The sequence below is a fragment of the Somniosus microcephalus genome, unplaced genomic scaffold, assembly GCF_052327205.1.
Source record: "Somniosus microcephalus isolate GS21.2 unplaced genomic scaffold, FLI_Smic_1.0 unresolved_chr1, whole genome shotgun sequence".
Lineage (NCBI taxonomy): Eukaryota > Metazoa > Chordata > Chondrichthyes > Squaliformes > Somniosidae > Somniosus > Somniosus microcephalus.
In genome coordinates, this window is record NW_028225179.1 from 153,395,803 (window position 1) to 153,419,354 (window position 23,552).

Here is a 23,552-nt window from a genome sequence, read left to right on the forward strand (position 1 = left end):
GGTTAAATTATGAGGAGAGATTACACAAACTAGGGTTGTATTCCCTGGAATTTAGAAGGTTAAGGGGTGATCTGATTGAAGTTTTCAAGATATTAAGGGGAACAGATAGGGCAGAGAGAGAGAAACTATTTCCGCTGGTTGGGGAGTCCAGGACATAAGAATATAAGAAATAGGAGCAGGAGTAGGCCATTTGGCCCTTCGAGCCTGCTCCGGACTAGGGGGCATAGTCTAAAAATTAGAGCTAGGCCTTTCAGGAGTGAAGTTAGGGAAGACTTCTACACACAAAGGGTGGTAGAAGTTTGGAACTCTCTTCTGCAAACGGCAACTAATGTTAGATGAATTATTAATTTTATACCTGAGATTGATAGCTTTTTATTAACCAAAGGTATTAAGCGATATGGGCCGAAGGTGGGTATATGGAGTTAGGCAGCAGATCAGCCATGATCTCATTGAATGGTTCGAGGGGCTCAATGGCCTCCTCCTGTTCCTACGTTCCTCTGTTATTCCTATGTTGGCCCACCAGAAGCTCTCAGTTGGCCAGTAAGGTCCCTGGTCCCATCAGCCAAGAGAAAGTTGTGCTCCAACTCCGGGAGAGCCGCTGACTGTACCTGCCAGGCAGGTTAGCTTAGCATTGGGACTCATACTCCGCGCACCCCAGGCCAGGCCACTGGAATCTCACCCGTGGCGGTTAGAGCTTCCACGCTGGGTGCAATCGGCGATCCCGGCTCAAAATGGCGCAAAAAATGGTGCTAGGTTTGAGAAGAGGGTTTTTTTTCCCTCGAGTTTCCACTCAAACTCATTCGCATATCGCCCAACGCCAAACCTGTCATCAAACAGTGTCGTCGGGCAGCATTTTAAAACTTAATTTTTGAAAAAGAAATTTGCTTTAGAAAATATTCCGTGATATATTTAAGAGTGGAAACCTGGTGAAGTTTGATTAACACAGCTGAAAGTGGGTTTATCGCAAAGAATAAGCGTTTTCAATCACAGTGTCAATGCCCCCACCTGCGAGTAACCCGATTTTTAAATGACTGAAAGTGACTTTTCAAACCTACACGGAACCACTTGCTCGTTATATTGGGGTACAGTAGTCAGTTTCTTAGCAAATTTTAAAAAAAATGATATTCAAAAGGTTTTAAAACGTGTCCTTGTGGCTTGATTTTTGGCACCTCCTCGAGGGCCCACAAACGAGCGCAATTAGCGGAAACTCACCATGGTGATCAATTCACCCGGGGGCGGGGCCAGACTCTAGCGTGATTTTTTTTAAAATCAGCGCAAGAGCTCGTGGGAACTTGATTCGCGCCGGACGTGAATTGCTGAGGATTCCGCGATCTTTTGCGCTGATTTTGCCAATTTTGGGTGAATTGCGCCAGAGAAATCAGCGCAGCCGAGTGGAAACTCTGCCCCAGCGATTTATCAGCCAAGTGCTCCGTCAATGATGGGGTGAGTTCCATGCTGGGATAGAGGGGGGATTCTCAGGCCAGTTAAAGAGTGTTCTCTCTCTTCCTCTCCTCACTGGGTTTTAATTTCCCCCTCTATTTCCTTTCCAGAACTCACTCAATCATAGAAACATAGAGATAGGAACAGGAGTAGGCCATTCGGCCCTTCGAGCCTGCTCCGCCATTCAATGAGATCATGGCTGATCTTCGTCTGAGATCATAGCTGATCTTACCAGTTCAGTACCCCGTCCCCGCCTTTTCTCCGTAACCCTTAATCCCCTTAGCCTTCAGAAATATATCCAATTCTCTCTTGAAAATATTTATTGAATTAGCCTTCACAGCCCTCTGTGGCAGGGAATTCCACAGGCTCACCACTCTTTGAGTGAAGAAATTCTTCCTCATCTCTGTTTTAAATGATTTGCCCGCTATTTTTAGACTGTGGCCCCTGGTTCTGTGCTCCCCGGCCATTGGAAACATTCTCTCTGAATTCAGCCTGTCCAGGCCTGCCATAATTCACCTCAGCCGATTAACGATGGTTCTGCTTCTTTGTTTTTATTTTACATTGTAGTTTCCACAGATAAAGAGGGTCAGAAACCGATTGCGGTGGCAGAACTGGGCAGTGTCTCAGTCTCGAAGGTCACGGGTCGCTCCCTCGAACTGTCCTGGGCAGCAGAGAGGACCTTTGATTCCTTTCTCATCAAGTACGGAGCGGAGGGGTCTGAGGATGTGAACAACCTCACGGTAACCGGTGACCGTCGATCCTCCGTCATCACAGGCCTGAGTCCTAGCACCGCCTACACGCTCTATCTGTACGGGGTCTCTGCTGGCCAACGCACCAGGCCACTCACCGCTGCCGCCAACACCTCAGGTATTTCCCATAAGAACGAGCGCCAGTTCCTCTTCCGCGGAGAAATATTTTTATTATCCAGCTACACCCAAAGTCCAAACTTTCTTCTGTAGTCTCGTGGTGTTGCCATGGTAACGCCCACCATTTCGGAATGGCACTTCATAACCTTGTATGAAAAAGAGTGCTCGCCGCACTATTGACGGTTGTCTCACTCGGAGTATGATTCAAGGACATTAGGAGGGTACAAAAACTGCCCTGGTCACTGTAAACCCTGGCCGGCTTCCCATCTTCCACCCTACATAAACTTGAGCTCCTCCAAAACTCTGCTGCCCGTATCCGAACTCGCACCGAGTCCCGCTCGCCCATCACTCCTTGTGCTCGCTGACCTACTTGGCTCCCGGTCCGGCAACGCCTCGATTTAAAAATTCTCATCCTCGAGTTCAAATCCCTCCATGGCCTCGCGCCCCTTCCCTGTCCCTGTAATCTCCTCCAGCCCTACAACCCTCCGAGATCTCTGCGCTCCGCCAATTCTGGCCTCTTGTGTATCCCTGATTTTAATCGCTCCACTATCGGCGGCCGTGCCTTCAGCTGCCAAGGTCCGAAGCTCTGGTATTCCCTTCCGAAACCCCCTTTTCTTCAGTGTAGTCACTGTTGTAATGTAGGAAATGCAGCAGCCAAATTTTGCATCCTGTTGGAGGTTTTATCACATGACTTCCCGGCTGACCTGTTTCCCATTGAAGATTGTTGGGTACGGGATGTCCCCAGTAACTCCTTAAGGCTTCAACTACACAGATTTACCTGTGAGAAACTCAAAGTCTAAAGAGCCTGTAGACCATCTGGATGTTTAGCGTCTGTAGTTTAGGAATTAAAGTTGACAATATGGGGGCTATGGCTCCCAGTCTCCCTCCATCCCCCATCCCTCTGTCCACCTCTACTTCCCCACCCCCTCTATCCCCCAGACCCAATCCATCCTCCATTTATTTCCCCAGTCCCACTCATTTCCCCCAGTCCCACTCAATGCCCTGAGCTCCTCTATCCCCCTCAGACCCTCTCTATCCAACCCCCTATCCCCCAGACTCCCTTTATCCTCCCTTTATCCCCCCCCCCCCACCGCCCAGTCCTTCTATCCACCCAAGGCCCTCTTTCCCCAGCCCATCTCTAGCCCTGTCAGGTCACCTCTATCTTTCAAGCCTAACGTGTTCATATGTCAACATGCTGGTAGGACATAACGCGTTCGTATGACATAGTGGGTTCGTATGACATAATGGGTTCGTATGACAATGTGTGTATGACAATGTGTTCGTATGGCATAAGGTCTTTGTATGATATAACGTGTTCGTATGACATAAGATAAGGAGGTGAGTCCGTGTGCAAGCAATGCGCACTGTAATGTCATCCAAATAAGTCAAGCATTCATTCATTACCATCGCCAACTTGCAGGCTCTCGTTACTGACTGCTGTGAAAATGAGTGGTGTGGGCAGAATTAACCAATTGAATTTGCACGTTCCAGGATTGCGTGTAGCTCGTGTCTCGATTTCACAAGGATCTGCTGCGTTTCAACCAACCTTCCCACTGATAAAATGCCATCTACTTTTCTCCTTTTTTTTAGCCTCCACAGTTAAAGACTCTGTGAAGCCAAGTAAACTTGGTGACCTTTCCGTCTCTCACATCACGCCTCAATCCTTCAAACTCTCCTGGACGGCGGGCAGTGGCTTCGATTCCTTTCTGATACAGTACAGCGGCCCGGCAGCCCAGGGCGTGCACAACCTGACCGTGGCCGGTGACCGACGGTCCTCCCTCATCAAAGGCCTGAAGCCTGCTAGCGTCTACACCGTCCGTCTCTATGGGGTCGCTGGCGGCCGGCGCACGAAGCCGCTGACCAGCGTCGTGACCACCGCAGGTATTTGTCAAACAACAAATTATTCATTTGCCTCCAAAATTCTTCGTGGAATCTCTCAGGAGGGGGGCAAAAAAAAAACCCTGCCATTTTGTTCTGGTGCTGGTGACGCTTTACAAATACCGAAACTCGTGGCCCAAGTTTTCATACCATCTCGCCAGGAGATGGGCTCGCTGCATAATTTGGAACCGAGTGACGATCCTGCCAGCTCACAGCGGCGCTCCTCAAACTTCCATGGGACAGGTTGTGTTGCTTGCAAGCCCAGTCCCCACTTGGAAAACTCTGGGCACTTGTCTTCGGGCCTTTGCTTCTATTCAATGTGCAAAGTAATCCTTTGTAAATCTACTCTTTCCCTCTTGTGAATAACTTGCTTGACTTTCTACCTCAAGGTAAGACCGAATCCTTTTTGCTTTATCCAGTGGAATAATCAGAGTTGGCCAGCCCTGTGGTGCCTGGATGATTATTCTCCCCACCATTTCTGTGCAAGTATTGGAACATGGAAAGGCCCCAAGGTCCCAGTGTTTCCTGACTATTCCTTCCTTCCTTGGAGCAAAGCAAAATGATTTATCTCTTGTCATTTTTCTTTGCAGTCCCTACAGATGGAGCATGGTGAATGCGCCTGTAATAGGGGCCTCCTTCGGATGATTACACTGCATTTCCCGCATGCTTTTTTCCAGCTGTTTGGCTCGCACTGTGCAGATCGGCTTTCACAGTGGCTGCGATGTTTCCTGTGTGCGGAGCAGTCTTTGATCTGTTAAAATACCTGAGAGACACGTTACATCCATCCAGGTGTGCACGCGAACTCTAACCTTCTTGTGCATTTGTTGGTAAGAACTGTGCCTAATGGCGGAAGGGTCGATAACCAGCGGGCACAGATTTAAGGTGATTGGCAAAACCTTTTTACGCAACGAGAGGTTAGGATTTGGAATGCACTGCCTGCTAGGGTGGTGGAAACAGATTCAATATTAGCCCTAAAGGGGAATTGGATAAATACTTGAGGGAGAAAACATTGCGGGGATATGGGGAAAGAGCAGGGGAGTGGGACTAACTGGATTGCTCTTCGAAAGAGCCGGCGCAGACTCGATGGGCCAAATGGCCTCCTCCTGCGCTGTACTATTCTATGAATCTTTGGGCTCAATTTTCAGTGTGCCGTGGAGTCGGGATTGGAGGCGTGCGGGGGGTTAAAATCCCGAAATCAGGGGTCCCGACCCCATCCCGCCCCCATGCCAGTTTCAAAGGAGGCGGGTACCCGCCCTGCACTGGGACCCGCCTCCCCGAGGCGGGAAGGGGATTAGTGCCAATTAACTGCCTGTTAACAGGTAACTAACAGGCAGTTTTTAGCCTAATCCCTATTTTTAAGCTCGAACTGTGGGATTCCCGACAGCTCCAAACCACGCCAAGTTGGAGGAGTCGGGCCGTCGGGTTGAAGGGCTTGGAGGGGTCGAGATTTCGGTGTTCAGGTGAGTGATGGGTGCATGAGTGCAAAGGTAAGTGTGTTTGGTGTGTCTAAAGTGTGTAAAGAAGTGTAAATTACCTTTTCCTACCTTTTCAGCCTTCCTTCCTTTAGATCCCGGGAGTCCCTCATCTCACCGACACAGAAAGCAGAATGGCTGCGAACTGCCAAAAGTGACAGCCTGCAGCTTTCTGTGCAGGAGAGATTTCTAACTGAGTCTGTGGAGAAGGACTCACGTTAGAAGTAAGACTGTCAGTGTTTGACAGCTTCAAACAGCTGTGAAACACTGATATTTCATCTGTCAAATGCAGATGAAATTTCAGTCTGTGACGTCACCTGTTGCCGGGTGGCCCTTAATTGGCCTGCTGAGCCCGTTGGGCGGGCTCAACAAGGTCAGTCAAGTTAAAGTCGCGTGGATTGGCCGCATCTCGGTGGAGGCGGGACAACAACCCCAAAAGTTGTAGTCCCGCCTCCAACCCGACTTCTGAATGAAAATCCAGCCCTTTGTGTGCAGCAATCTATAATATATTAAAAGTCTGGTACATTGGCCTAGAAATTCAGTGGGCCTTGCGCCCACTTAGCACCTAAAGAGGTCTTTTGCGCCGGCGTGGTGGTAGCGCGGAAATTGAGTGCAGCGGTATTGGCGGCGGTAGCCGTTAGCGCTGCACCGGGACCGATTACGTCATCGGTGTGCGCGGTGGCCCGTAACGCCCCGAAACCGCGCCGATCCCCATATTTATTTGCGGCCGCCTCCTCCGAAGCGGGCGCAAACAGCGACCAGAAAACGGGGCCGTCCTGCCGCCATAGTGGGGCGCTTTAAAGCGGAAGGTGCGGCCGGCCGCTTTTTCGGCGGCCGCCTGCCCGCACCTCCTTCCCCGGCCTCCTCCACCGCACCCCCCCCCGCGGCATTGCCAGCTGGTTTCCGTGGAGCCCGGCACTTCTCCGTTGTGCCGGGCTCTTTTGCCGGCACTCGCGATCGGGGCTCCGGCCGTTGCAGGCACCTCCCCCTTAAGAGAAGGAGGAGGCCTGCAGTACCGCAGCCTGCCGCACCGCATCAGGTGGCGCTGCGGCAACTAGCGCGCCGATATTCAGTTGCAGCGCCCCAAACGGAGGCGGGCACACCCTGGTATAGCGCCCGCTTCCGAATTGGGGCGCAGAAGACGAGTATACGGCGTGCGCTAATGCCTCCCCGCCCAGCGCTAACTTTTGGGCGCGAGCGAGCTGCCCGCGCCCGAGTGAATTTCTAGGCCATTGACTGCACTTCCTGTAACGTTTCCACCACCCCCATCACACTGTGTTGATTACATCCCTATTGTTATAAATCGCCAAGGGAGATCCTCTCGCTAATGATAGTCCGTTCAGCCAGACTAGCTCTGTCTTCCTCTGCTCCATTGGTGTCTTCCAATTGCTTTGTGAGGAGAGCAGTTAATTGTAGAGAATGAAGTTGATGATTGTATCTCTGGAATATCTGGATTCCTTCAACTCTTCCGATCCCGCATAAGGAGAAAGACTCGCATTGTTACAGCATCTTTCACCACCTCAGGACGTCCCAAAGCGCTTCACAGCCAATGAAGTACTTTTGAAGCCTAGTCACTGTTGTAATGTAGGAAACGCAGCAGCCAATTTGAGCACAGCAAGCTCCCATAAACAGCAATGTGATCATGACCAGATCATCTGTTTTTTAGTGATGTTGGTTGAGGGATAAATATTGGGCAGGACACCGGGGAGAACTCCCCCTGCTCTTCTTTGAAATAATGGCCGTGGGCTTTTTTACATCCACCTGAGAGGGTAGACGGGGCCTTGGTTTAAAGTTTCATCCGAAAAACTGCACCTCTGACAGTGCAGCACTCCCTCAGTACTGCACTGGGAGTGTCAGCCTAGATTCTGTGCTCAAGTCTATGGGGTGGGACTTGAACCCACAACCCTTCTGACTCAGTGGCGAGAGAGCGTGCGACCCACTGAGCCAAGGCTGACACCCCAGCTGCTTTCAGTGGGCTGATAGCCAGACAGTAAGCTCTGTGGACCTTTCCACACATGGAGACACAGCTGGATGTGGAGGGAGTGTGGTCACTGTCTGCTCTGTGTGGTGTTCCGTGCTGGCATTTCACTTCCGTGCAGCCCCTCGAGCAGATGCAGTCTACTCCCGTCCTTTCTGTACATCTTCGCACTGCCTGGTACTTCAGTGCAGCCCTAGGGGAGCGCTGTCTCCTCAAAGGTTGTCTGCACAGATCAACCATTAACCCGAGGCCACAACAATGTTAAAGATTCATTGGCACTTTTGGAAGTAGAGCTGAGGAGTTCTCCTCAATGTCCTGGGCCAATCCTCCCCGGTGTCCCGGGCCAATCCTCCCCGGTGTCCCGGGCCAATCCTCCCCGGTGTCCCGGGCCAATCCTCCCCGGTGTCCTGGGTCAATCCTCCCCGGTGTCCTGGGCCAATCCTCCCCGGTGTCCTGGGCCAATCCTCCCCGGTGTCCTGGGCCAATCCTCCCCGGTGTCCTGGGTCAATCCTCCCCGGTGTCCTGGGCCAATCCTCCCCGGTGTCCTGGCCCAATCCTCCCCGGTGTCCTGGGCCAAACATTCCCGGTGTCCTGGGTATTATCCCCGGCGTCCTGGGCAATTTTACTATGTTAAAGGCGCTATATAAAAGCAAGTTGTTGTTGTTATTCTTCCCCTCAACCAACATCACCAAAAACCCAGATCAGCTGCACATTAATCTCATTGTTCTTCATTAATCCACCCTAATCGCAGTGACTGCGCACTTCAGTGTGAAGAGCTTTGGGGGGTTGCTGGGGGTTGAGGTGCTGCATCACTACAAGTCACTCTTTCCCTTTTTAACACTGTAAAAAACACGAACAGGCAAACCGCTCAGTGACAACCCGCCCGTGTTTGCTGCGAGGAGCTGCTGTTAAACGCCTGGCGCTCACTTCCTGTACGTGTCGCACTCACTTCCTGCCACCACACGCTCCGTCACACGGTGCTGGTAACACACACCCGCCTCCCCGCCCACCCCCTCCCACTGTCACAAGGCACCGAATCCGCCAACTCCCTGCGAGCATCGCCACAGGAGGTCTGCGAAGAGCCGCTATGCAAACGGCAAGTCTCTCCGTGTCCCATGGTGCAACTTTGAGATACAAGCAGGCGAAGAGTAGTATCTCCGAGTCCGTGTTTACTGCGAGGAGACGGTTTGTATGCTTACGGTAGAACTAAGTGGATCGTAGCGAGCGAGACAGACTTCAGTAGCCAGGAGTATCTCACAGGCTGCGTAGGGGTTCGACTGTAAGCGATTCTTGTTGAAGGGAACCGTTCTGACTGGTGGTTTTCCGATGGTGTTTGACTGACATTGTTGACCTTGAGCTTGGAGTTGGCCCACTGGTGAAAATGTTACCTCTGTTTTTTTTATTTCTCCCCCATTTCTCCTCCTCCTTCGAGCTTCCACAGGTCAAGAAGACTCGGTAAAACCCATGAAACTCGGCATTCTTTCCATTTCTGAGGTCACTGCCCGCTCGGTCCGAGTTTCCTGGACGACGGAGATCATCTTTGACTCCTTCCTGATCCAATACGGAGCCAAGGGCTCTGGGAGCGTGCGGAACGTGACCGCGACGGCCGATCGCCGCTCCTATCTCATCACAGGACTGAGGCCTGGCACCAAGTACACCATCTACGTCTACGGGCTTTCCCGGGGTCAACGCACAACGCTATCGACCGTTGTAATAACCACAAGAGGTACCTTTCCTTCAGCCAAATGTCGTCGCATTTCCTGATGAAATACTTGCATTGACCTTCTTTCGCTACTGACTCCAGACACCGGAAAATATTTTCCTCAGTTACTTGGCCAATGCATTTCCGAGGGAAAATATTTTCATCGGCCATTTTCTTCCCAGTTTAAAGGCTGTCATTATTTTCTCTCTTTCCCCACCCCCCCCACCCCCCTAGTTTTAATCGGTGGCTATGGCAACACCGGTGACTCTGGTGAAAAGTGAAGCTCGAGGCCCCAGTCGGGGGGGTCAGCGAGCCGGGCAGTCGCATACTCGGACACACGGCCGCGAGTTTGCAAGTGACAGCGTCCAGTTCGTCACTTCAGGCCGGCACTGTGGCTTCCGAGTCTGGCCTAATCTCTTCCGTCGGGGCTATGCGAGCTGTTATAGATTTATATCACACACCGCAATCGAGGCTGCGTATAAATATCCTCCTGCGATTCGCCCGTATGAATCGCGTGCGACCAGCACTGTTTTGCCGATTAACTTCGTGCCTATCCGGTCTCGCTTTAAAACTCAGCGACACATCATAGTCGGCCATCGCTTCTTCTCTGACCTGTTCCGCCTGGAACAACAGCCGATGGTCCCCGTTGTTCACGGATGTGATGATGTGTTTGCAGCTTCAGCTCTCGCTCTTCGACTTCACCAGGCCTGTCGAACATTGTCGAAGAGGAGTCTCCTTCTCCTTGTTTCTGTCAACCTCTTCATAATTTAGGAACCACACTTTAGCGGATGTCAAGGTCTGGGAGAGGTTGCAGAAGAGATTTTCTAGAATGGTAACGGGGATGAGGGACTTCAGTTACGTGGAGAGACTGGAGATACTGAGGGTTGTTCTCCTTAGAGCAGAGAAGGTTAAGAGAAGATTTGATAGAGGTGTTCAAAATCAAGAATGGTTTTGATCGAGTAAATAAGGAGGAACTGTTTCGAGTGGCAGAAGGGTCAGTAACCACAGATTTAAGGTGATTGGCAAAAGAACCAGAGGCGACATGAGGAAACATTTTTTAGGCAGCGAGTTGTTTTGATCTGGAATGCTCTGCCTGAAAGGGCGGTGGAAACAGATTCAATAGTAACATTCAACAGGGGAATTGGATAAATACTTGAAGGGAAAAAATTTACAGGGATTTGGAGAAACAGCAATGGAGTGGGCTTAATTGGATCGCTCTTTCAAAGAGCCGACACAAGAACGATGGGCCGAATGGCCTCCTCCTTCAGTGTGGTATCATTCTATGATTCTATGATCTTCCTGCCGTGTAACATAGGACACGGAGCTTTGGGTTTGTCGGGAGGGTTTCAGCGTTGGATGGGTTTATTCCACATTAATTCTGAGGGGTTTTAGTTGACGTGAATCGGGTTCTGATCCTCTCCCTCTCTTGCGATGTGTGGCTTGCCAGCAGAACTATTTGGTTCAGTGTAAAGGAGGGGAAATTCCCATTGTGAGATTCCTGACTGCCTGAGCTGGCTGGATATCGAGGGGCCGTTAAACCCATGTTGTTGTCCTGAATTCAGTGAAGCTCCCTTTTTGGATTTACATTAAGGTGCCTGACCGGGTCCTGGGCCAATCCTCCCCGGTGTCCTGGGCCAATCCTCCCCGGTGTCCTGGGCCAATCCTCCCCGGTGTCCTGGGCCAATCATTCCCGGTGTCCTGGGCCAATCATTCCCCGGTGTCCTGGGCCAATCCTCCCCGGTGTCCTGGGCCAATCCTCCCCTGTGTCCTGGGCCAATCCTCGCCGGTGTCCTGGGCCAATCCTCGCCGGTGTCCTGGGCCAATCCTCTCCGGTGTCCTGGGCCAATCCTCTCCGATGTTCTGGGCCAATCCTCCCCGGTGTCCTGGGCCAATCATTCCCGGTGTCCTGGGCCAATCCTCCCCGGTGTCCTGGACAATTTTACTATGTTAAAGGCGCTATATAAAAGCAATTTGTTGTTGTTGTTATTTTTCCCCTAAACAATCATCACCAAAAACCCAGATCAGCTGCACATTAATCTCATTGTTCTTCGTTAATCCACCCTAATCGCAGTGACTGTGCACTTCAGTGTGAAGAGCTTTGGGATGTTGCTGGGGGTTGAGGCGCTGCATCACTACAAGTCTTTCTTTCCCTTTTTAACACTGTAAAAAACACCAACAGGCAAACAGCTCAGTGACACCCCGCCCGTGTTTGCTGCGAGGAGCTGCTATTAAACACCTGGCGCTCACTTCCTGTACGTGTCGCGCTCACTTCCTTCCACCACACGCTCCGTCACACGGTGCTGGTAACACACACCCGCCTCCCCGCTCCCCTCCCATTGTTACAAGGCACCGAATCCGCCAACTCCCTGCGAGCATCGCCACAGGAGGTCTGCGAAGAGCCGCTATGCTAACGGCAAGTCTCTCCGTGTCCCGTGGTACAACTTTGAGATACAAGCGGGCGAAGCGCAGTGTCTCTGAGTCCGTGTTTACTCTGAGAGGATGGTTTGTATGCTTACGGTAGAACTAAGTGTATCGTAGCGAGCGAGATGGACTTCAGTAGCTAGGAGTATCTTACAGACTGCGTAGGGGTTCGGCTGGATGCGATTCTTGTTGAAGGGAACCGTTCTGACTGGTGTTTTTTCGATGGTGTTTGACTGACATTGTTGACCTTGAGCTTGGAGTTGACTCACTGGTGAAAATGTTACCACTGTTTTTTTTTATTTCTCCCCCACTCCTCCTCCTTTGAGCTTCCACAGGTCAAGAAGACATGGTAAAACCCATCAAACTCGGCGTTCTTTCAGTTTCCGAGGTCACTGACAACTCAGTCCGAGTCTCCTGGACGACGGAGATCATCTTTGACTCTTTCCTGATCCAATACAGAGCCAAGGGCTCCGGGAGCGTGCAGAACGTGACCGCGATGGCCGATCGCCGCTCCTACCTCATCACAGGGCTGAGGCCTGGCACCAAGTACACCATCTACGTCTACGGGCTTTCCCCGGGTCAACGCACAACGCTATCGACCGTTGTAATAACCACAAGAGGTACCTTTCCTTCAGCCAAACGCCGTCGTATTTCCCAAGGAAATACCTGCATTGACCGTCTTTTGCTACTGACTCCAGACACCGGAAAATATTTTCCTCAGACTCTTGGCTAAAGCATTTCCAAGTGAAAATATTTTCATCTGCCATTTTCTTCCCAGCTTAAAGGCTGTCATTATTTTCTCTATTTCCCCACCCCCCCACGCCCCCAAGCTTTAATCGGTGGCTATGGCAACGCCAGTGACTCTGGACCAATGCCTGTAATGAAATGTGAAGCTTGACGCCCCAGTCGGGGGGGCGTCAGCGAGCCGGGCAGTCGCGTACTCGGACACACGGCCACGAGTTTGCAAGTGACGCCATCCAGTTCGTCACTTCAGGCCGGCACTGCGGCTTTCGCGTCTGTTCTAATCTCTTCCTTCGGGGCTATGCGAGCTGTTACAGATTTATATCACATGCCGCGATCGAGGCTGCATATAAATATCCTCCTGCGATTCGCCCGTATGAATCGCGTGCGTCCCATCACTGTTTTGCCAATTAACTTCGTGCCTATCCGGTCTCGCTTTAAAACTCAGCGACACATCATAGTCGGCCACCGCTTCTTCTCTGATCTGTTCCGCCTGGAACAACAGCCGATGGTCCCCGTTGTTCACGGATGTGATGATGTGTTTGCAGCTTTAGCTCTCGCTCTTCGACTTCACCAGGCCTGTTGAATATTGGCGAAGAGGAGTCTCCTCCTTGCTTCTTTCAATCTCTTCATCTTTTAGGAACCACACTTTAGGGAGGATGTCAATGCCTGGGAGAGGGTGCAGAAGAGATTTACTAGAATGGTACCGGGGATGAGGGGCTTCTGTTACATGGAGCGACTGGAGATGCTGGGGGTTGTTCTCCTTAGCGCAGAGAAGGTTAAGAGAAGATTTGATAGAGGTGTTCAAAATCATGAACTGTTTTGATCGAGTAAATAAGGAGGAACTGTTTCCAGAGACAGAAGGGTCAGTAACCACAGATTTAAGGTGATTGGCAAAAGAATGAGAAGCGACATGAAACATTTTTTAGGCAGCGAGTTGTTTTGATCTGGAATGCACTGCCTGAAAGAGCAGTGGAAACAGATTCAATAGTAACATTCAACAGGGGAATTAGATAAATACTTCAAGGGAAAAAATTTACAGGGATTTGGGGAAACAGCAATGGAGTGGGATTAATTGGATCGCTCTTTCAAAGAGTTGACACAGGCATGATGGGCCAAATGGCCTCCTCCTTCAGTGCGGTATCATTCTATGATCCTATGATCTTCCTGCTGTGTAACATAGGACACGGAGCTTTGGGTTTGTCGGGAGGGTTTCAGCGTTGGATGGGTTTATTCCGCATTAATTCTGAGGCTTTTATTTGACGTGAATCGGGTTCTGATCCTGTCCCTCTCTTGCAATGTGTGGGGTGCCAGCAGAACTATTTGGTTCAGTGTAAAGGAGGGGAAATTACCATCGTGAGATTCCTGACCATCTGAGCTGGCTGGATATCGAGGGGCTGTTAAACCCATGTTGTAGTCCTGAATTCAGTGAAGCTCCCTTTTTGGATTTACTGTAAGGTGCCTGACCATGTCCTGGGCAATCATTCCCGGTGTCCTGGGCCAATCATTCCCGGTGTCCTGGGCCAATCCTCCCCGGTGTCCAGGGCCAATCCTCCCCCGGTGTCCTGGGCCAATCCTCCCCGGTGTCCTGGCCAATCATTCCCGGTGTCCTGGGCCAATCCTCCCCAGTGTCCTGGGCCAATCATTCCCGGTGTCCTGGGCCAATCATTCCCGGTGTCCTGGGCCAATCCTCCCCGGTGTCCTGGGCCAATCCTCCCCGGTGTCCTGGGCCAATCCTCCCCGGTGTCCTGGGCCAATCCTCCCCGGTGTCCTGGGCCAATCCTCCCCGGTGTCCTGGGCCAATCCTCCCCGGTGTCCTGGGCCAATCCTCCCCGGTGTCCTGGGCCAATCCTCCCCGGTGTCCTGGGCCAATCCTCCCCGGTGTCCTGGGCCAATCATTCCCGGTGTCCTGGGCCAATCCTCCCCGGTGTCCTGGGCCAATCATTCCCGGTGTCGCGGGCCAATCCTCCCCGGTGTCACGGGCCAATCCTCCCCGGTGTCCTGGGCCAATCCTCCCCGGTGTCCTGGGCCAATCCTCCCCGGTGTCCTGGGCCAAACCTCCCCGGTGTCCTGGTCCAATCCTCCCCGGTGTCCTGGTCCAATCCTCCCCGGTGTCCTGGGCCAATCCTCCCCGGTGTCCTGGGCCAAACCTCCCCGGTGTCCTGGTCCAATCATTCCCAGTGTCCTGGGCCAATCCTCCCCGGTGTCCTGGGCCAATCCTCCCCGGTGTCCTGAGCCAATCCTCCCCGGTGTCCTGGGCCAATCCTCCCCGGTGTCCTGGGCCAATCCTCCACGGTGTCGTGGGCCAATCCTCCCCGGTGTCCTGGAAAATTTTACTGTGTTAAAGGTGCTATATAAAAGCAAGTGGTTGTTGTTATTCTTCCCCTCAACCAACATCACCAAAAACCCAGATCAGCTGCACATTAATCTCATTGTTCTTCGTTAATCCACCCTAATCGCAGTGACTGCGCACTTCAGTGTGAAGAGCTTTGGGATGTTGGTGGGGGTTGAGGCGCTGCATCACTACAAGTCTTTCTTTCCCTTTTTAACACTGTAAAAAACACCATCCGGCAAACAGCTCAGTGACACCCCGCCCGTGTTTGCTGCGAGGAGCTGCTATTAAACGCCTGGCGCTCACTTCCTATACGTGTCGCGCTCACTTCCTTCCACCACACGCTCCATCACACGGTGCTGGTAACACACACCCGCCTCCCCGCTCCCCTCCCATTGTTACAAGGCACCGAATCCGCCAACTCCCTGCGAGCATTGCCACAGGAGGTATGCGAAGAGCCGCTATGCTAACGGCAAGTCTCTCCGTGTCCCATGGTGCAACTTTGAGATACAAGCGGGCGAAGCGCAGTGTCTCTGAGTCCGTGTTTACTCTGAGAGGATGGTTTGTATGCTTACGGTGGAACTAAGTGTATCGCAGCGAGCTAGATAGACTTCAGTAGCCAGGAGTGTCTTACAGACTGCGTAGGGGTTCGGCTGGATGCGATTCTTGTTGAAGGGAACCGTTCTGACTGGTGGTTTTTCGATGGTGTTTGACTGACATTGTTGACCTTGAGCTTGGAGTTGACCCACTGGTGAAAATGTTACCCCTGTTTTTTTTTATTTCTCCCCCACTCCTCCTCCTTTGAGCTTCCACAGGTCAAGAAGACTCGGTAAAACCCATCAAACTCGGCATTCTTTCAGTTTCCGAGGTCACTGACAACTCAGCCCGAGTCTCCTGGACGACGGAGATCATCTTTGACTCTTTCCTGATCCAATACAGAGCCAAGGGCTCCGGGAGCGTGCAGAACGTGACTGTGACGACCGATCGCCGCTCCTACCTCATCACAGGGCTGAGGCCTGGCACCAAGTACACCATCTACGTCTACGGGCTCTCCCGGGGTCAACGCACAACGCTATCGACCGTTGTAATAACCACAAGAGGTACCTTTCCTTCAGCCAAACGCCATCGTATTTCCCGGGGAAATACCTGCATTGACCATCTTTCGCTACTGACGCCAGACACCGGAAAATATTTTCCTCAGTCTCTTTGCCAAATCATTTCCGAGGGAAAATATTTTCATCTGCCATTTTCTTCCCAGCTTAAAGGCTGTCATTATTTTCTCTATTTCCCCCCCCCTCCCCCGACCCCCCTGAGCTTTAATCGGTGGCTATGGCAACGCCGCTGACTGGACCAATGCCTGTGGTGAAATGTGAAGCTCGAGGCCCCAGTCGGGGGGGTCAGCGAGCCGGGCAGTCGCGTACTCGGACACATGGCCACGAGTTTGCAAGTGACGCCATCCAGTTCGTCACTTCAGGCCGGCACTGCGGCTTTCGAGCCTGGTCTAATCTCTTCCTTCGGGGCTATGCGAGCTGTTATAGATTTATATCACACGCCGTGATCGAGGCTGCATATAAATATCCTCCTGCGATTCGCCCGTATGAATCGCGTGCGTCCCAGCACTGCTTTGCTGATTAACTTCTTGCCTATCCGGTCTCACTTTAAAACTCAGCGACACATCATAGTCGGCCACCGCTTCTTCTCTGATCTGTTCCGCCTGGAACAACGGCCGATGGTCCCCGTTGTTCACAGATGTGATGATGTGTTTGCAGCTTTGGCTCTCGCTCTTCGACCTCACCAGGCCTGTCGAATATTGTCGAAGAGGAGTCTCCTCCTTGTTTCTTTCAATCTCTTCATCTTCTAGGAACCACACTTTAGGGAGGATGTTAAAGCCTGGGAGAGGGTGCAGAAGAGATTTACTGGAATGCTACCGGGGATGAGGGACTTCAGTTACGTGGAGAGACTGGAGATGCTGGGTGTTGTTCTCCTTTGAGCAGAGAAGGTTAAGAGAAGATTTGATAGAGGTGTTCAAAATCAAGAGCGGTTTTGATCGAGTAAATAAGGAGGAACTGTTTCCAGTGGCAGAAGGGTCGGTAACCACAGATTTAAGGTGATTGGCAAAAGAACCAGAGGCGACATGAGGAAACATTTTTTTACACAGCGAGCTGTTGTGATCTGGAATGCTCTGCCTGAAAGGGCGGTGAAAGCAGATTCAATAGTAACATTCAACAGGGGAATTGGATAAATACTTGAAGGGAAAAAATTTACAGGGATTTGGGGAAACAGCAATGGAGTGGGATTAATTGGATCGCTCTTTCAAAGAGAGGACACAAGAACGATGGGCCGAATGGCCTCCTCCTTCAGTGTGGTATCATTCTATGATCCTATGATCTTCCTGCCGTGTAACATAGGACACGGAGCTTTGGGTTTGTCAGGAGGGTTTCAGCGTTGGATGGGTTTATTCCAGCGGGGGGCCATTCAAATGGGGGGAGTTAAAAGAAATGTTGTAGTGGTAGGGGATAGTATCGTTAGGGGATAGATAGAGTTCTTTGCAGCCGAGAGCGAGAGTCCCGAAGGCTGTGTTGCCTGCCCAGTGCCAGGGTTAAGGACATCTCCTCTGGACTGGAGAGAAACTTGAAGTGGGAGGGGGAGGATCCAGTTGTCGTGGTCCATGTTGGTACCAACGACATAGATAGGACAAGGAAGGAGGTTTTGCTGAGGGAGTTTGAGAAGCTAGGGGCCAAATTAAAAAGCAGAACCACAAGGGTAATAATCTCTTGATTATTACCTGAGCCACGAGCGAATTTGGCTAGGACAAATAAAATTAGAGAGTTAAATGCATGGCTCAAAGACTGGTGTGGGAGAAATGGGTTTTGCTTCCTGGGGCACTGGCACCAGTACTGGGGCAGGAGGGAGCTGTTCCGTTGGGACGGGCTTCACTTGGCCAGTGCTGGGACTAGAGTCCTGGCGGATCATATAACTAGGGCTGTCGAGAGGGCTTTAAACTAACTAGTGGGGGGGAGGTTCCTAGAGAGCAAATAATAAAAATGACAACAGAGAAGGTCATAGACTTAGGTAGCAGTGGGGAAATTAAAAACCAGAGCGTGTCAGGAAGGGGCAGAAGGTATGGAGTAAAAGGTAAAGTAATAAAAAGGGCAAAAGCAGGAACTAAGTGTCACAAAACATCTTTGAAAGTTCTCTATCTGAATGCACGTAGCATTCGTAACAAAATAGACGAGTTAATGGCACAAATAACTACATATGGGTATGATCTTGTGGCCATTACAGAAACATGGCTGCAGGGTGACAATGCCTGGGAATTAAACATACCAGGTTATTTAACAATCAGGAAGGACAGGCAGGAAGGAAGGGGAGGTGGGGTGGCTATGTTAATAAAGGAAGGAATCACTGTAATACAGAGAAATGATATTGGGTCAAAAGGTCAGGGTAATGAAACAGTTTGGGTGGAGGTAAGGAATAATAAGGGGAAAAAAACATTAGTGGGCGTAGTCTATAGGCCTCCGAACAGTGGCAACTCTGTTGGACGGAGTATCAATCAGGAAATAGTTGAGGCTTGTAATAAGGGAGCATCTATAATTATGGGGGATTTTAACTATCATATTAATTAGACAAATCAAATTGGGCAGGGCTGCCTTGAGGATAAGTTCATTGAGTGTATTAGGGATGGGTTTCTTGAGCAGTATGTAGCTGAACCGACCAGGGGGCAAGCAACCTTAGATCTGGTCCTGTGTAACGAGACAGGATTAATTAAAAATGTCCTAGTAAAGGATCCCCTTGGAATGAGTGACCATAACATGGTTGAATTCCATATTCAATTAGAGGGTGAGAAGGTTGGATCTCAAACAAGCGTGCTAAGCTTGAATAAAGGAGACTATGAAGGTATGAGAGCAGAATTGAGTAGAGTGGATTGGGAAAATAGATTAATCAAATCAAATCAAATCAAATCAACTTTTATTGTCATTGTTAGTGCACAAGTGCAGTACAACGAAATGTAGGCTTGCGGCTCCCGAGAGTGTACAATTTGGATTAGGACACTTAAACATTCAACATACATTTATACATTTGGCTTGCAGTATATTAGCATAAATATGACCATAATAAAGTGCATTGGCAGATGTGCAGGCTTTAGTGTTTATTTGTGGAGTTCAGTAGGATGACAGCCCTGGGAAAGAAGCTGTTCCTAAATCTGGTCGTACGGGTGCGAATGCATCTGTAGCGTCTTCCAGATGGTAGGAGGGCGAACAGACTGTGGCTGGGGTGGGTAGGGTCTTTGATGATGGACCGTGCCCTCCGTAGGCAGCGTTTCTGATATATATGTTCTATGGTCGGTAGCCGGGTGCCGGTAATGCGTTGGGCAGTTTTGACTAACCGTTGCAGGGCTTTCCGGTCATGGGAGCTACAGCTGCCATACCATAAGTCGATACATGATCAGTGGTGTACATTTAAGGAGTTATTTTACAACTTCCAAAAAATATATATTCCACTGAGAAGAAAAGGGTGTAAAAGAAAAGACAGCCATCCGTGGCTAAGTAAAGAAATTAAGGATAGTATTCGACTAAAAACAAGGGCATATAAGGTAGCCAAATCTAGTGGGAGGATAGAGGATTGGGAAAACTTTAAAAGACAGCAAAAAATAACAAAAAGATTGATTAAGAAAGGGAAGATAGATTATGAAAGTAAATTAGCAAAAAATAAAAAAACGGATAGTAAGAGTTTTTATAGTTATATAAAAAGAAAAAGGGTGGCTAAAGTAAATGTTGGTCCCTTAGAGGATGAGACCGGGAAATTAATGGTGGGAAATATGAAGATGGCAAAAACACTGAATGAATATTTTATATCAGTCTTTACAGTAGAAGACACTAAGAATATCCCAACACTGGACAAACAGGGGGCTAAAGGGGAGGAGGAGTTAAACACGATCAAAATCACTAAGGAAGTGGTACTCGGTAAAATAATGGGACTCAAGGCGGATAAATCACCTGGACCTGATGGCTTACATCCTAGGGTCTTGAGGGAAGTGGCGGTAGGGATTGTGGATGCATTGGTAATAATTTTCCAAAACTCCCTGGACTCGGCAAAGGTCCCGGCAGACTGGAAAACTGCTAATGTAACACCCTTATTTAAAAAGGGCAGTAGACAGAAGGCTGGAAACTATAGACCGGTTAGCCTAACATCTGTGGTAGGTAAAATTTTGGAGTCCATTATTAAGGAGACAGTAACAGGACATTTGGATAATCATAATTTAATAGGACAAAGTCAGCATGGTTTTATGAAGGGGAAGTCATGTTTGACAAATTTGCTGGAGTTCTTTGAGGAAGTAACAGATAGGGTGGATAAAGGGGAACCAGTGGACGTAGTGTATTTAGACTTCCAAAAGGCATTTGACAAGGTGCCACACAAAAGATTATTGCTTAAGATAAAAAATCACGGGATTGGGGGTAATATTCTGGCATGGATAGAGGATTGGCTATCTAGCAGAAGGCAGAGAGTTGGGATAAATGGTTCATTCTCAGACTGGCAATCAGTAACTAGTGGTGTTCCGCAGGGGTCAGTGCTGGGTCCCCAACTCTTTACAATCTATATTAACGATTTGGAGGAGGGGACCGAGTGTAACATATCAAAGTTTGCAGATGATACTAAAATGGGAGGGAAAGTAGTGAGTGAGGAGGACATAAAAAACCTGCAAGGGGACATAGACAGGCTAAGTAAGTGGGCAGAGATTTGGCAGATGGAATACAATACTGGAAAGTGTGAGGTTATGCACTTTGGCAGGAAAAATCGTAGAGCAAGTTATTATCTTAATGGCAAGAAACTGGAAAGTACTGAAGTACAAAGGGATCTGGGAGTCCTGGTGCACGAAACTCAAAAGGTTAGTATGCAGGTGTGGAATATTGGCTTTCATTGCGAGGGGGATAGAATATAAAAATAGGGAGGTATTGCTTCAGTTGTACAAGGTATTGGTGAGACCGCACCTGGAATACTGCGTACAGTTTTGGTGTCCATACTTAAGAAAGGACATACTTGCTCTCGAGTCAGTACAAAGAAGGTTCACTCGGTTAATCCTGGGGATGAGGGGATGGACATATGAGGAGAGGTTGAGTAGATTAGGACTCTACTCATTGGAGTTCAGAAGAATGAGAAGTGATCTTATTGAAACATATAAGATTGTGAAGGGGTTGGATCGGGTGGAGGCGGGGAGGATGTTCCCGATGATGGGTGAAACTAGAACTAGGGGGCATAGTCTTAGAATAAGGGGCTGCTCTTTCAAAACTGAGATGAGGAGGAACTACTTCACTCAGAGGGTGGTAGGTCCATGGAATATGCTGCCCCAAAAAGCTGTAGAAGCTACATCATTACATAAATTTAAAACAGAAATAGACAGTTTCCTAGAAGTAAAGGGAATTAAGGGTTACGGGGAGCGGGCAGGAATTTGGACATGAGTCTAGGTTCGGATCGGTCATGGCCCTGTGGGTAGCGGAGCGGGCCCAGGGGCCGTGTAGCCTGATCCTGCTCCTATTTCATGTGTCTAATTCTGTTAGATTCAGGAGATGGTTCTGTGATAGTGGATTGGCGATTAGGATCAGATCAGCCATGATCTTATTGAATGGCGGAGCAGGCTCGAGGGGCTGATTGGCCTACTCCTGCTCTTATTTCTTATGTTCTTATGTCCACATTAATTCTGAGGGTTTTTAGTTGACGTGAATCGGGTTCTGATCCTCTCCCTCTCTTGCGATGTGTGGGGTGCCAGCAGAACTATTTGGTTCAGTGTGAAGGAGGGGAAATTCCCATCGTGAGATTCCTGACTGCCTGAGCTGGCTGGATATCGAGGGGCCGTTAAACCCATGTTGTAGTCCTGAATTCAGTGAAGCTCCCTTTTTGGATTTACAATAAGGCGTAGGCCAGCTGGCCCGTCAAGCTCGGCCCACACACCATGATGAAGCTTTTCACTTTGAAACGGGTGCTGAATTCTCTCTGTTGTGACGTGTGCCGTTGCTACAGAACTATTGATGCCGTGCTACAGGACTATTGATGCCGTGCTAATAGAAGTTTGCTGTCGTTCTATCAGAGTCTGCCCGGTTCAGATTAATTTACAAAGGTTAAAAAGGGTCACAATGTACCTAGACTGAACGTGGTCTATGAAGAAGAATAATGGGCATTATTACATTTCTCTTAAAATTCTGAATCCTCTGCTCTTCCTTTAAGACACTCCTTAAAATTCTACCTCTTCTGACCAAGCTTTTGGTCACCTGTCCTGATAGCTCTTTTTGTGGCTCGGTGTCAAATTGTATCTGAGAACGTTCCCGTGAAACGCCTTGGGACGTTTTACTGCTCTATATAAATGCAAGTTTTTATTGTTGTACTTACAATCTGACTTGGTGAGGTGCCATTAAATCTACTTGTCTTGTGCCGTTGAACATCAAAGCAAGAAGCATCACATCTTTTATCGGCCAAGTGCTCCGTCAATGATGGGGTGAGTTCCAGGCTGGGATAGAGGGAGACCTAAGGCCAGTTAAAGAGTGTTCCTCTCTCTTCCTCTCCTCAGTGGGTTTTGTGTTTCCCCCATTTCCTGTCCAGAACTCACTCGATCATTCACCTCAGCCGATTAACGATCGTTCTGCATTTTTGTTTCCATTTTAAATTGTAGTTTCCACAGATAAAGTGGGTCAGAAACCGCTTGCGGTGGCAGAACTGGGCAGTGTCTCAGTCTCGAAGGTCACGGGCCGCTCTCTCGAACTCTCCTGGGCAGCAGAGAGGACCTTTGATTCCTTTCTCATCGAGTACGGAGCGGAGGGGTCTGAGGATTTGAGCAACCTCACGGTAACCGGTGACCGTCGATCCTCCGCCATCACAGGCCTGAGGCCTAGCACCGCCTACACGCTCTATCTCTACGGGGTCTCTGCTGGCCAACGCACCAGGCCGTTGAGCGCTGCCGCCAACACCTCAGGTATTTCCCATAAGAACGAGCGCCACTTTGTATTTTTAGTTGCTTCTGGTCCTGTGTTGTCCACCTCGAAAAAGGAAATCTATTCCTAATGTTTCTCTGATAGCCCACAGCATTTGTACACGTGTCTTCTCAATGGGATGAGGGCAGTCGACCGAGCAAACCTGTTGGAACCAAATTCAACTTGCACGGGTCTATCGGGAATCATTTGATATTTTACGCCTTTGTTGCCATAGATACGGGGCCTCCAAACACACAGGATGAGAGCCTAATGTAGCTGTCATCTTTCTGGGCCCTCAGAGGAATGTGTCCCAGGGGCTCCAAGCCAATGGGATCCGCATGCTGCATATTCTGCTGTTCTGAACTGCGGGAGCCTCTGTTATCCCAGTGGATGCAATTTGCTCTTCTGGTCAAACGTGACGAGGCCAGCAGAAGGCAGCCTTCAGTTCTTCTCTTTTTTTTTTAACATTCTCGGGTTTTTTTTAATTAATTCTCGGGATGTGGGCGTCGCTGGCAAGGCTGGCATTTATTGCCCATCCCCTAGCTGTCACCTTCTTATTCTTCACAGCGGTTTGATGCAATTGAGTGGTTTGCTGGGCCACTTCAGAGGACAGCTAAGAGTCAACCACCACATTGTGGGGTGGGACTGGAGTCACAAATAGGCCCAGACTGGGTAAGGATGGCAGGTTTCCTTCCCTAAAGGACATTAGTGAACCAGATGGGGGTTTTTTTTAACGACAATTCGACAGCTTCACGGTCACT

General features: G+C 49.8%; 1 protein-coding gene across 1 annotated transcript in view; it reads left to right on the plus strand.

Annotated features, from left to right (window-relative positions):
- The window catches only part of LOC147096268 (tenascin-X-like), a 442,953-nt gene that overhangs the window by 345,946 nt on the left and 73,455 nt on the right, over positions 1 to 23,552 (plus strand). The window contains 3 exon segments of the mRNA XM_085975125.1: positions 2,008 to 2,307; positions 7,644 to 7,646; positions 9,082 to 9,360. Of these exon segments, the coding sequence (XP_085831251.1) occupies positions 2,008 to 2,307; positions 7,644 to 7,646; positions 9,082 to 9,360 (582 nt within the window).